The sequence below is a fragment of the Malaclemys terrapin genome, chromosome 8, assembly GCF_027887155.1.
Source record: "Malaclemys terrapin pileata isolate rMalTer1 chromosome 8, rMalTer1.hap1, whole genome shotgun sequence".
NCBI lineage: Eukaryota > Metazoa > Chordata > Testudines > Emydidae > Malaclemys > Malaclemys terrapin.
In genome coordinates, this window is record NC_071512.1 from 21,876,532 (window position 1) to 21,891,591 (window position 15,060).

The window sequence follows — 15,060 nt, forward strand, 5'->3', positions numbered from 1 at the left end:
TTACTCCACATGTGCCTTTTAGCTATTCTGGTTATCTTAATTGGCTGGACAATACTACTACAGCGTTAGGCGAGGACTACATTACGGGGACAATTGTGTTATAGCTACAACGCCATCACTATGCTGATATAACCCCATATAGCGATGGAAGGTGTTTTTCCTGTTACTGTAGGACCACCTCCCAAGCAATAGGAGCTAAGTCTTCCATCAACCTGGCTGCACCTACCACAGAGGGTTAGGTTGGCATAGCTATGGTGCTCAGGCGTGTGGATTTTTTCACAACCTCGAGTGCGACAGCTATGTTGATCTAAATTTTAAGTGTAGACCAGGCCTTAGTGAACTACAGGTGTCAATACTGTAGCATCTCTCTAAGCTAGAAACAATCCTAATGCAATGTGTCCCAGTGGCCATCTTTAAATTTACTGTACTAAAGTTAAAGGTATGCATCCGAAGAAGTGGGCTGTAGTCCACGAAAGCTTATGCTCTAATAAATGTGTTAGTCTCTAAGGTGCCACAAGTACTCCTGTTCTTTTTGCGGATACAGACTAACACGGCTTCTACTCTGAAACCTGTACTAAAGTTCTACATCCTATCTAGCGGTGCGTTTAAAGGCATTCCTATTGACCCATAGATACTTAAGCTACTCTCGAAGAATCAAAACTTTTCCTTTCACAACAACCTCAACTCTAGAGATTTGAATTAAGAGAAAGGTGTTTGGCATCCCCATGCTTGTCCCTACAGGAAAGCAGACATCCCAAAACCATTCAATTTGAGAAGACAAAGTCAGGATAGCAAGAATGTAGCAGATACACACTGATGTGCAGTGGCAGAGCTTGACAAAAAAGTCTATATACAGCCTGCCAACAACATGCTTGGCTGAAGCCTATTATGGCGTTTCATTTAAACAAATTAACCCAAAATTTTGAAGACTGCTTTTTACCAATACTTGACATCTGTGATGTAAGTAAAATAAAATTAAGAGCATGATTTTATAAAGCATTAACACTAGCACGGGTAGAATACTAATATTTGTGTTGCATTCTTAGTTCTCTACAATGCTAATCTTATGCTCTATACCACGAAACTGCCACTATCACTGTTCCTATTTTTTGTTCTATGTGGGTCAAATAGTCACTTGAGTATTTGGAGTACTGAGTTGCACACATTCTGACATACTTAAAAGGAGCACTATTTGCTTCATTTTCCTTACAATGTGAATTTAAGTTTCACATACCTGGTCTGCTAACATAAGTACTGTTTTCATTGTGAACCTGCGGGAACAGAAGTTGAAGAGGTCTTCAAGGCTGGGTCCCAGAAGATCCATAACTAGAACATTATAATCTTTCTCTTGACCATACCACCTGTAATGAAGCAGAGATGTCTAAGTTATCATTCTGTTTAAGATAAACTAACAATCTGTAGTATTAACAATGAGGTAGCCAGTTAATATTTTCTAGAAGATGCCAAGTAATACGTTTTCCCACTTCAAAATAACAATTGAGATTGTTGATGCACAAATCCAATTAACTAGACTGTTTTACAGTGTTCAGTATTTATAAGCAAGCCCTGGCTACTGCTAGACATGGAGTATTTTTGTGACAGTAATTTACTTTGATGTAGATTAGTGGCAATGATGCATTTCTTTTATAATATTCATTTTGTTTAGGTCTTAATTGGATCAGCTCCATTTTGTTCTCCCTGCCATTGATTTCCAGAAAGCAGTACATAATGCTGGCCTTTAACTATGTTAACTCTCCCATTCTCTTATTAACCACCAAAAGCACTGACTAAAAACAACCGACTGGCAGCTGGCCTTTACAAGCAGGATACAGTTTAATTTTTTATTATTAAATAGAATACCTTTTTGTAAAGCAAGCAGCAACAAAAAGCTCTGTAGCAACTTACTGAGTCACCCTACTTTCCAGAAAAATCACTCCACTTTCATAGGACATTGAGCAAAAAGGTTTTGTTTGTATTTTAATAAGGTGTGCCTTCAATTTTCACTTCAAACGAAGGAGTGTCAGTTTCCACCTGCAACTCTCACATCCCTCTCAGTCTTCAACTAGATGTCTGCCACTTTCTGACAGAACATTTGAAAAATACCAGTGTACCAAATTAAAATGACAGAGCAAAGCAGAGGCAGCTACGACTTACAAAAAGCATATCTATTTTTTCAGCAATGAGGGAAGATCTCTTCCCATCCACAGTATTCCTACTAATGTGTCTATGGTATTTCATACCAATGCATACTATTATCCTACCAGATGTAATAGGGGTTGATGGGACCACTTCAAAATAACTCCAGTTCTTCCCTTCAGAATGCTCAGTATGGCAGTGGGCTCATCTACATTGAAAGTGCTCAACCGTGAAGTCCCACAAAGCTTAAATACCTCCCTCCCATCAGGTTTAACATCTTTCTGGGGGGAGAGGGGAAGGGAAGAGAGGCAAGAAGGAACAACCACCACCACTGCTTTCTCTCCAGTTCAACTTGCACCTCTCCAAATAATGTCTAATCAAGATAATTGGTTGGATGAAAGTCAGGAAAAGGACATGCTTTGAAAGGTTCTTCTCAGGATTCAGCAGTTTACAGCACACGTCCTCCTTGCTCATTACTGCTTGACAAAATGGTCATGACAAAAACCTTCTGCCATCTAACTAGCCAGAGACTGCACCTCATCTTATCAAAGATGGACCTAGCCACAGTAAACATACTTTTGTGACCTTCAGAGTTGACTACTGTAACCCTGTACATAGGTCTTTCAATGGACAGAGTCAGACACTGGAGACTTCGATCATACAAAGTGAAGAAAATAAGATTAACTTTTCTGGGATCTGACCAATATGACCCTTGCCATAGCATTAGTAATAACTATCCCAAAAATAAAGGTAGGCGAACGGAAGACTATATCAAGTTCCGACTTATGCCCCAACTACCACATGTCTGTATAACTCCTGTAGCAAATACCTACTTAAGGAGAGGACTCTAGGAAAGTAGGGTATCCCAGATTGCTCTGTCCTCAACCACTACTGACTCCATCAATCCAGGTCATGTGTTTCAGTACAGCCAAATGCATTGTCCTACATCTAGGAACAAAGTAGAGGCCACGCTGACAGGCTGGGGGCTATATCCTGGAAAGCAGAGTGTGAAGAGGACGTTAGGGGTTGTGGTAGGTAACCAACTGAACACAGGCTACCAGTGTGATGCTACAGCTAAAGAGGGCCAATATGAATAGGAGGATTAAGGAGGCAATATCCCCACTGTATGTGGCATTGACGAGACCCCCACCAGGCAGGCGTCAACACTTTGAAAGGACTAAGACAGGAGCCACAAGAATGATTCAATGTCAGAAAAACATGCCTTACAGTGAGGTTGGAAGTGTAATTTATATGGAACAGAAGGTTAAAAGACAAATTGATCACATTCTTAAAGTACATACACAGGGAGAAGATGCAAGAGCAGGGGTAGGCAATCTATGGCACGCGTGCCGAAGGCGGCACGCGAGCAGATTTTCAGTGGCACTCTCACTGCCCAGGTCCTGGCCACCGGTTCGGGGGCTCTGCATTTTAATTTTAAATGAAGCCTTTTAAACATTTTAAAAACCTTATTTACTTTACATACAACAATAGTTTAGTTATATGTTATAGACTTATAGAAAGATCTTCTAAAAACATTAAAATGTATTACTGACACGCGAAACCTTAAATTAGAGTGAATAAATGAAGACTCGGCACACCACTTCTGAAAGGTTGCCGACCCCTGTGCAGGGGCTCTTTAGTCTAGGGTAGCGGTTCTCAAACTGTGGGTCAAGACCCTGTTTTAATGGGGTTGCCAAGGACTGACATTACTCTTGCTGGGGCCCAGGGCTGGACTCCAGGGTGGGTGGGTGTGGCGCTGGCCTCAGGTTACACCCCCTGCCTGGGGCTGAAGCGATTAGGCTTTGACCCCCCACCCCAAGAGCAGTAGGGCTCTGGCTTTGGTCCTGGCCCCCTTGAAAGCTTTAGGTTCCAGTTTCCCTTTCAAAAAGTACTATATTTTGTTTGCATTATAGATATTGCTACCTGCACAGTCTAAAATAGATACAGTTACCCACCACTGTCCATTGTAAGACCATTTTCAACCCAAACAGTTAAATTCTGGTAAAGTTATAAGCAACTGAAATTTGGCCAAGTTAGGAGTTTCTGAAAGTCTCAGCACCTAGTTTGGCAGCTACATTCTCCAAAGATTCTCTCTCTAATGGGCATGCTGCAGGGGTAGAGCACACGTTCCTGCTATTGCTCCTTCTACCTGGCAAAAGCCACTGTCACAACATGCACTGGGAACTGAGCTTCCCATGCACCCCCTGCTGGCACCTAGGGAGAAGGAGGAACAACTTGACTGGAATGCAGAGGGATGAGGAGCTAAGAGGGCAGAGACTAAACACGGACAGGCTGGAGAGGTAAGGGCAGAAGGGTCTGAAGCCACCTGAGAATACTCCCTTCAGAACCTGGAATAGAACCCAGGATTTCAGAGTCCACATTCCTTTTATGTCAAATAGCAGCAAAGCATACTGAAAACATATGCATCATCCTGCAATTCAAGTGTTTTTAAACAAAATCTCATGACTGTAGGTTTTTAAGCATAGGTTAGACCAGTGGTCCCCAACCTTTTTCACCTGGTGGGTGCCAGACGACAAGCCACGGAGGACCGTGGCAGCGGGTGAGCATCTGCCGAAATGCCCCCGACAAGCAACGCCATCCAGAGGATGCTTCTTCTTGGCGGCATTTCGGCAGATGCTTGTCTGCCAGCCAGTATGCGGGCGCACTTAGACACCATGGTGCCCGCGGGCACCGCATTGGGGACCCCTGGGTTAGACAAATGTGTCGGGGTGGTCTAGGACAGATCATCTCAACCTGGGGAGGGTGTCCAACTTTTAGGGGCATGACAAATCTTCTAATAGTTCAGTAATTATAGTAAATCTAGGGGTACAGGGGCAAGCACCAGGATGCAATGTCACTCATTCAAAAACAATTTTAGGGGGTAGAGTGGGAGGAGTCCAGGAAAAACAATGCTAAGGTGGGACCGGATTTAAAAAAGGTTGAGAATCCCTGATATAGGTGTTCTTGGCCCTGACTCGACACAGGAGGACTGTATTAGATGACCTCTCAAGATCCCTTCCAACCATACATTTCTATGATTTAAAACTTAACACAGGAAATGAGCACATTAACAATGGAGCTAATGGATTAGTTTAGAACTAAAAAAGCTGCTTAATTCAACGTAAGAAATAAGAGATCAGTGTGTTTTGGGGGTGTATAGTTAGAGGGATCAAGCGTTTGGGCAGACCTTCCATAGAAGTTGTTTCCTACTTGCTTTGAAAAGCATTTCAATCCCTCCATCCAATCCTCATACATGCTATGAACAAACAGACGAATCACGAGGATAGCTCCACCTGCTTCTGCCCAAACATGTTTCACTAAGTGCTTAGGTTTACCTCAAATTTAGAAAGTGAAGGCTAATTTCAGCCATCTTTTTTATTTAAATTAAATTAAGGATTATACGACGCAAGGAAGCAATATGCTCTATGGGTAACTGACCCCAACCAAACGGTGCAGGTATATATATCTCAGTGAGGTGTATGAATTGTTGAAAGAGGGAGGATTTTTTCCTAACAAGGCACAGGTTTTTTGTTTTTAACTAGACCGTTATCAAGGCGTGGACTAGGAACATCATTCACCCAGACTAAAATCAGTCTATTTTTAGATTTTTGCTAACATCTCAATGTATTCTCCCTCCCACCAAAACAAACTCTGTTTTGGGTGGATTATGTCCGTTACGGCAGATTTTGTTTGGGGATTTTTTAAAATACAGAAAAATCCCTCTCCTCAGAACCAATTCTAAAATAAAGGGTTTCAGTATTTATCAAGAGTTCTTAACAGGCTTGTAATATTTAGTCTCCATGGCCTAAAGCAAAGCTAGCTCTGCAACAGCTTACCAAAAGGAATGTATGTTGGAAAATGCTATAGTATTTCACCACCTCTTTAATTTCTTAAATTGTTACATGTCAGAAATAACTCTGGTCTATTCACACAACCAGTTAATTTGAAAGGTTTGGTAAAGGAGATCTGAAATATTCAGTGTTTGCTTTGCTAAACACTGCAAATCAACAACTTCATTTTCCTGTAATGTTTCCAGGAAAAACTGGATTAAGAAGTTAGGCTACATCTTGTCCATTCAAGGTTTGTTTGGTAGCTGCTACTATTGGAAACTAATAGTAAGGAATGCAGAAACTTGGCTCTCACAAGCAAACCCTTGGAAAATATACTTACAACGTAGAAAGATCTGGCAAGTAGTCTAGTTAACTTTATACTTCTATATTCATTTAATCAATGTTAGCTGGCATGTAGAAGAACAATGTTACACAGACGTAAAATCAGCATTGCCATTTGTGTTATGAGAAAATTAGATTTTTACCAAAAAAAATGAGAGGCCCTTACCTAGGGCACCCCTGCCACAAACTCTCCCCTCCTCTACACATGATTTCTCTCAAAGGCCTAGCTCCAAAGCAGCTGGCAGAATTAAACAATACACTCCTAATTTTATGTTTTGGGGTGAATTAAGGGTATTTAAAGATCTAGCCAGATATGAGATGCTATTTGAGCATCTCCGATTACAAATTCTCCAGATATCTTTTGGAGATTAACTGCTGATCTTGCCTTGGATCTGGAATTGCAGGAAATTACCTTTTTTTTTTTTAAATCTCAGATTGAGGTTTACTGTCAAGAAGCATCAATACATTTTGGATGTGTTGGAAGTAAGGCAAGGCAAAAAGTTTATGATGAACGAAGTCAAGAAGTTAAAACATTGTTTTAAGACACAATTAGCCACTCACACTAGACACACTAATAAGAAAGATGGAATATACGCAAGTCCTTTGAGATCCCTACCCTGTAAAAATTCATATTATATAACGTCCTCAAAGAGATTACTCAGCCTCACACAAGATATTTATTTTTTCTGCGGCCTAAAAATTTGGTGTGCATGTTCTGGTTTTTGGCACAGCAGATGCTCACCCATCCTTGCTCATTAATCCACAAACATGTTAATTTTTTCATCATACTATGGTGTTTGTCAGATCTCAGAGGTTGCAAAATTACTAGCAAACACATGATTGCGTAAAATGATGCTTCTTGATTGTGAAATAACTTGCATTCTGAGCTAAATAGTCGTTACTTCAGGGCATGGCTAAGAATTTACAGGTAGTCTTGGAATGATCAATTTTTAATCCGTAAGTGTCAATAAATGGGATTTCACCCCCCCCCACACACACACTCTCTAATGAAAATACATGTTCATCAATGATAATCAAAATTTACAGATAGGCAAAGAAAGAAAAATGATGATTGAGAACTTAGTTTGCTTTAAGGATATTTACATTGTATATTTTGACGTGATGTTGACAATTTGCTTTTTAACAGTTATAAAGCTAACTTTTTGAAACAACATCTACTGTCATTAAACAATTACTGTCTGACCTCCCCACTGTCTGGTCCTGCAAACACAGTTTCCCACAACTGAAAATTTAAATTGATAAAAGTCTAAAATAATATCAATATATGTTTTCAGTATCAGTTGAAATCAAAAAAGAAAAATCAAATCCTGCCAAGCCTAGATATAGGCCACACTCAAGTTAGTAAAGTACTCTTTGTTTATAGGGGTAAGAAATCTGGGAGATCAGAAATTGAGGTAGACTTGAGAGTTTTAGGCCTGCAGAGCTGGGGCAGTAGTCAGTTAAATTTACAACTGTATGCATCCCTGCTTTCCAATGGGCTGAAAATTTCATATTAATTAAAATGAACTATTCAAAAGGTATTGATTAAGATAAGGACAGACTTTCAAATTAAGCAAACCTTACATGGCATCAAAGACTTGCAAAAATATACAAACCTTCCAGTCATATATGCGCATTAGCACATTTTTACTGTAGTAAAGCAGTGTAACATACATAGGCAGAATTGGAAAACTTGTTTGTAACGTCCTGTGTGTCAATGTCTATCTCACTATGCTGGGGAATTAAGTCATGTGATACTGTGGTGTGAGAAAGGATTTGGTTTGCAGCTCCCAGATGGGCAAGCAGGCATTCTGCCAAGTCACATGATTCACCTTAGTGTTTACTCAGCAAACCCATGGTTTTTATTTCTTTAAATGACTAACCTTGAGGAAAGCAAATGAAAGTGTTGATACCGCAGTGCTAGGTGCACAATTACTGTACTTAGTTCCACCAAGGCATCATCCTCTAAACAGCAACTGCTTTTAAGTTGGCTACAACTAGGGCCCTACCAAATTCATGGTCCATTTTGGCCAATTTTACAGTGATGGGATTTTAAAAATCGTAAGTTTCATTATTTCAGATATTTAAAATCTAAAACTTCACAGTGTTGTAACTGTAGGAGTCCTGACCCAAAATGAGGGTGGGGAGGGGGGTTTGCAAGGTTATTGTAAGGGGGTCACAGTACTGCCACCCTTACTTCTACACTGCCTTCAGGAGCTGGGCCCTTGGCTAGCAGCTGCCACTCTCTGGCAAGCCAGCTCTGAAGGCAGCACAGAAGTAAGGGTGGCAATACCACAACCCCCTTACAATAACCTTGCAACCCCCCGCCTCCTCCCCCCATACCACCCCATTCTGGGTCGGGACCCTGAGTTCAAGAAACACTGGTCTCTCCCATTAATTCTGTATAGTATAAGGTAAAAGCACACAAAAGACCAAATTTCACAGTCAGTGACGTGTTTTTCACGGCCGAGCTATAACGGACATTTTGAAACTTTTCAATTTCAAAACCTTGATGTTAGTGAGACATGTTACAAGAATATGGCCAGTGACAAATTAATATATAGAAGATCTTGAGAAACTAGACTAACAATAGCAAGTTTATTAACAAAAGACTAATTTTGTTCAATTATCAAAGCGGTAACTTTATGGTCAAATGTTACTTCCTAAAGTAACCTGTACATTCAATCTTGAATGAGGAAGGACTCACTAGAGTATTTAACAGAGGGAGAAGGAAGAAAGCCATGTGTAGGAGCAGTAGATGAAACCACTTGTTTCTATGTTAGCCCAACAGCCAGTGAGATTCTAGGCCTGATTTCAGACCACGTTGTATCACTTTCACTGTTCCACAAAACAGCAGGTAAGAGCTTAATCCAAATCATTAGACAAGTATAAACAGCAGTCACAAAACTTCGAGCAGAAAAAGCCATTACATCTTCAGATAAATACCCATCTAAGAGTTCTCAAACATACAGATCCACCCTTAACTGGGGCACAAACGTAAAACTCAAACACCGGCAAAAAGGACGCAAAGGAATAATCTCAAAGCAATATAAAAGGCACTCTAGTGACAGTTACAAAGTACATCATGTTACTAAATACAATAAAACTGAAGCAGAAAGTAGCCATAGTAGCAATCTTAGACATGGGAAACACACCTGTGCATTTGAGTCTATGAGGAAATGCAGACAAAGCTGTTATTGGTTCAAACATATCACTACAGCTTTAGATCTCGTTTACTCAAATAGAAATGTGTTTTATCTCAGACTACATCTAATGAAATGGACTACTTGAAAATATCAGTGATAACTTATTGAGACCAGCACAGCTTACGCATATGGATTTCATACCTCTACGTGGGACATTACACACATTTATTTTTCTTGGTTCCCTATGTTTTGTCAGTATCCTGTACTGCTCTAGCCTACAATTATTCTGACTGGCACCAATCAACTGGTTCCTTAATATCTTTCTGTTTCAAATATACAGTTTCATTATGGCAGTCACCTTTCAACTATTAAAGATGGAGGAAAATTTCCTGGCAAACAAGTATGCCTATGCACCAAGAGTTTGGATTCTTTACACTTGCTAATTCAACCCCTCCTAATGTAATGCACAGAGTATATATAAGAAAAATAGAGCCTGTCACCGTGAGATATTTGAGACTGAATTGCCTAAGTATTTTACAATTTACATATGTGTTAGCTTCTCCATATTGACTTGTATGTTCTTTTCCATAAGGCTGGAAAAATAATTGTTAATTGTTGACCAAGTAAGAGTCAGGAATACAAATGCAATTAACATAATATGGGATAACCGGTACAGTCAAGTGAAATATTTAGCAGATGTCACTCACTGTGGCAATTAATGTTAGTTATAAATTAGGCCACCCAAGTACTAAATTAAGAAGCAGCAACTAAACACTTTCTATAAGAAAGTTAGAGTTACTATAAATAAAATATTGTGACTATTTTGTACAACTAAGACAGATTTCAAATATATAAAGTATGCTAGTGCTACTTATTCCCATAAATGGAATGCAGCCTGATCATTTAAATTGACTAGAACTCTCTATGCTGCATATGCACTTCTAAGTGACTGACTTGCTATTTTACTAATTGCTTAAGGCAGAAAATCTACATCTGGTAAATTGTTTCTACATAGGTTTCTATAGAAATTAAGCCTTCCTGCCTTTTGGGTTGCAAAAATAATCCTCCAATATAAGGAGGAACCCATGGAGTGCTTTCATCCCAAGTCTTTAGATTGCTCTAGTGCCGCTCAGCTTTCCCAAGCAGGATAAAAACCGACAAAAATCTGGTCAGTTTAATTACTGCATACAGGATGCCACATATACTGAAATGGACAAAACTGGTGGCTACCTTGGTATCTGCTTCCGCTAGATAAAGCTGTGAGCAGAGGCAGACAGAACCAAGTATAGGAGAAGATCTGGAAAAGATTGAGGATATCCCTATTCAATAGCAGAGATTACCTTCTTTGTCAGCCAAAAGGCTCTGTCACAAAAAGAAAAGCATCAGTTGCTGGAAGGGAAAAGAAGTGGCAGGGGAGTCTCACACACCTACAAATATGAAACAGAATTCACTGACAGGACCTTCCCTGCTTCCAGCAATTCACAAGAACTGGACTTTTCCCACCAGAGCGCTGCTGATGGAAGTTACAGTTGTGCCCTCTCCATGTCTGCAGGTCTATTTTTCAAGCCCTGTCTTATGATCTCAAATAAGCAGTTCCAAGCTGAGAATGCATCTCACCAGTTAAAATATTTAACTTGTATAAAACACTGCTTAAAGGGACATTCACTTGAAAAGAAGTCTGATAATTATTTATCTATTGTTACTAACAAATCCTAGGATTACTATTAAGTACCTATTTTTTCAATTTACGTTGTGCTTCCTGCAGTACTTTGTGTAACTCAGCTTCACCGTTTCCCTGAATAGTCCATTATTGTGGGAGATACTAGTGAACAGTAAAGCCAAAAGACCCTTGAACATTTTTAAGATGTTTCAGGACACTGTTTGAAGGGTGCATTATCATAAGCTATAATATTTATAAATTTGAATGGTTTTACGTTAATAAATTTCAAATGTCTTTTACATCACTACTCATCTAACTGCACATATTGCACTCTTGAGGCTTAATGCTAGAGTAGGTTTTACTCATTTTGTAAGTTAGGAAGGACCCATGCTAAATGTTGAATTTGAATAGCTCCATAAAATGGTGTGATTCTACTTACGACTGAATTAAAATGTCACTATAGTCAGCTTCATATGCTTAGTGGGGTATTAAGACTCCTATAGTGAGAACATAGGGCAGACTACTCTAAACCTTGTAGGTCATATCAGGAGAATAAGGTTAATCATAAACAGTCTTCTAGAATTTGCTTCCCAAGAAGATGGTGGGAAGCTGTAAGAAGCTTCAACCTTCTCTCTCCACTCCCCCTGCAATAAGGAATATGGAAATTGGCATAAACATGCCTCAACACCTGTACAATATACAACAGATTTGAACATTAAGCCTGGTGGAAGGAAAATTATGATATACACAATACATATGTTTTCAGTAGCCTTGGAATTCATCAAAGAACCAATGGTATATTTTTAGTGCCATTAATCATCACCTACCAGTGTATGTGTTATTATACCTTGTCTACACAAGCCTTATGTAGCCACAGCCTTAGTTCTGCCCTCAAATAAATGCAACATTTAATATGTTACACATGATTAGCTGTAACCAAGGAGCAGATACATCACCCATTCCAAATACAGCCAGATCCTGGTAATTCATCTGAACAACTAATCCTCAAGAAAAATCTCTACCCAAAGAAAACCTACTTAAAAATATGTAGAGGGTGCATCCTGAAAGACATTTAAGTTACAATAAATTAATACAAGAAATAAAGTTCAGAACAAGCCACCAGCCAAATATATAGCCAGCCAGAACCAAGGAACCTGGTACAAAGTCAAATACCCCAAATTAATGTGATCAATTAAACAAGAAAGTAACATGAAAATGCATTACAGTACAAGAAGGGGACTGACATAATGCCCTAGAACCATCAGAATAAACCTGTCAGAAGAATGTGGACTTTTCATTCAGTCCATCAGAGCTGTCTTAGGGCACAAAAATCAGTTAAAGAAGTATAACCTTGATTCAAGTTCTTTCTGTCAAATCAAAAATGAAATTCATGTTGCACAATAAATGTACAAGTCAAGAACACACATTAGATTGTTTAACTACTAGTGCATTTATATAGTTCTTTGTACTCAGAACTATTTTCAAATTCTTAATAATTTGAAGGGGTCTGCATGGTGGGGGTATGGAATAATAGCTGTGCCCTTTTTTCAAGATTTCTTTTACACCATAAAGCAAAACCTTTCCTGCCCAAATCTGACTGTTTGTGTTTATCTTAAACATAAGGATTGCAAAGTCTCCAACCTGTCCTGTTTACAGTGAAGGCTGAGGATTCATGTACTGTCAGCTCTCTCAGCTCTTTGAGGTGACATTCAAAAAATGTATTTTAAAATTGGATTTTGCCCTTTTGCTTCTTTATAAATTATGAAGACATGTAAGGGGTTTTTTAGCTAATTTATCTCAACATATCTGAAGATCCAGTAAAACCAAGATGACTAGATGTATCTAAGCATGTTTCTGCGCTTGCATCTAAGAGGCAAGAGAGTTGAGTATTCAAAAGAGGCTGCCTCTTATTGCAAAAGTATTAGTAACTGCACTTCCGTGTTTACTGCTTTGATATGTGTAGGGTATGTGCAGCACTTCAGTGTAACATTACCTATGGCAACAGGAAGGGTTCTCCTGTCAACACAGGTAGTCCACCTCCCTAGGTGGTAGCTAGGTGAACAGAAGAATTTTTCCATCAACCTAGCACTGTCTACACAGGCACATAGGTTGGCTTAACAATGCCGCTCTGGGGTGTGGATTTTTCATTCAAATGGACACACTTAAATCAACCAAATTTTCTAGTGCAGACCAGGCTTAAGAAGGCCCAGCATGTTTTCAGAAGCTAGCCTGCATAATCTTTACATTAGTAACTCAGGCTTACCATTTTATTTCTTATATAGATACAGCATAACAAAGGTGTTATCTAGTGGTTTTTATACACAGGTCTCAGCAGTGAATCATAGAAATGTAGGACTGGAAGGGACCTCGATAGGTTATCGAATCCAGTCCCTTGCACTGAGGCAGGACCAAGTATTATCTAGACCAGGGGTGGGCAAACTTTTTGGCCCAAGGGCCACATCTGAGCATGGAAATTGTATGGCGGGCCACGAATGCTCACGAAGTTGGGGTGCGGGCCTTGGGGTGGGGCCAAAAATGAGGAGTTCGGGATGTGGGAGGGGGCTCCAGGCTGGAGCAGGGGGTTGGGGGTGAGGGCTCAGGCTGGCGGTGTGGGCTCTGGGGTGCAGGACAGTAGGACCAAGAGGTTCGGAAGATGGGAGGGGGATCAGCACTGAGGTAGAGGGTTGGGGTGCTGGAGGGGGTCAGGGGTGCAGGCTCCGGCCAGCGCTTACCTCAAGCAGCTCCCGGAAGCAGCAGCACGTCCCACCTCTGGCTCCTACTCAGAGGCACGGACAGAGAGCTCTGCGTGCTGCGCTGTCCACAGGCGCCACCCCTGCAGCTCCCATTGGCCACGGTTGCCGGCCAATGGGAACTGTGGGGGTGGCACTTGGGGCAGGGGCAGCATGCAGAGCCCCCTGCCTGCCCTTATGAGTAAGGGGCAGGCAGAGGGGGGACATACTGCTACTTCTGGGAGCCGCGCGGAGCCACAGCACGCGTGGAGTGGGGCAAGCCCCAGATCCCGCTTCCCAGCAGGAGCTCGAGGGCGGGATTAAAACGTCTGAAGGCCCAGATGTGGCCCCCAGGCTGTAGTTTGTCCACCCGATACGTTTGACTAACCTGTTCTTAAAAGCCTCCAACTACCGGAGGGAGATACCACAACCTCCCTACATAATTTGTTCCAGTGCTTGACTACCCTTACAGTTAGAAAGTTTTTCCTAATGTCTAACCTAAATCTCCCTTACTGCAATTTAAGCTCATCGTTTCTTGCCCTGTCCTCAGTGCGTAAGGAGAACAATTTATCTCCCTCCTCTTTGTAACAACCTTCTACATATTTGAAGACTTATGTCCCCCCTCAATCTTCTCTTCTCCAGATGTACCACCCCCATTTTTTTCCAATGTTTTCTCATAAGTTATATTTTCTGAAACTTTAATTGGTTCTGTGGCACTCCTCTCGACTTTCCCCAGTTTGTTAAACGTGAGCTTGAATTCTTTTGTAAAGCATTACCTCAGTTTTACAGATGGGGAAACTGAAGTACAGAAAGAGTGACTTTTTCAAGATTACACAACAAGCCAGTGGCAAAGCCAAGAATGAGCTCTCAATTCCCTGTCAAGTGTCCTACCCACTGGATCACAATGCCTCCTGCTATGACTACTTTAATAGAGTGCAGCTGTAAGGTTTCATAACAGTTTTAAAGCTTGCCTGACTTATGAAGAAAAAAGGATTAAATTTGCCTTAATATTCTCCTCCAGCAGAGCACAACTCAATTCTATTCGAACTGTTTCAATTACACACATTCTGTTGTAGTACTGACATGGTATACTGTCAGAATATTTAACTGAAAACTAAACTAAATATAAAAGTCAAACATTTTCCCAAAAAGAGTGCAGTTAAAGAGTACCAGATCACATGTGGCTAAAGAGAAAAATCAAGCACAATATGCACAAT

At 40.5% G+C, this 15,060-nt stretch overlaps 1 protein-coding gene across 5 annotated transcripts in view; it reads right to left on the reverse strand.

Annotated features, from left to right (window-relative positions):
• Positions 1-15,060, reverse strand: part of CSNK1A1 (casein kinase 1 alpha 1) — a 51,955-nt gene that overhangs the window by 32,260 nt on the left and 4,635 nt on the right. For all 5 annotated transcript variants that reach the window (XM_054036968.1, XM_054036966.1, XM_054036964.1 and 2 more), the window contains exon 3: positions 1,235-1,361. In XM_054036968.1, coding sequence (XP_053892943.1) covers positions 1,235-1,361 — 127 coding nt within the window. The remainder of the gene's footprint in view (positions 1-1,234; positions 1,362-15,060) is intronic.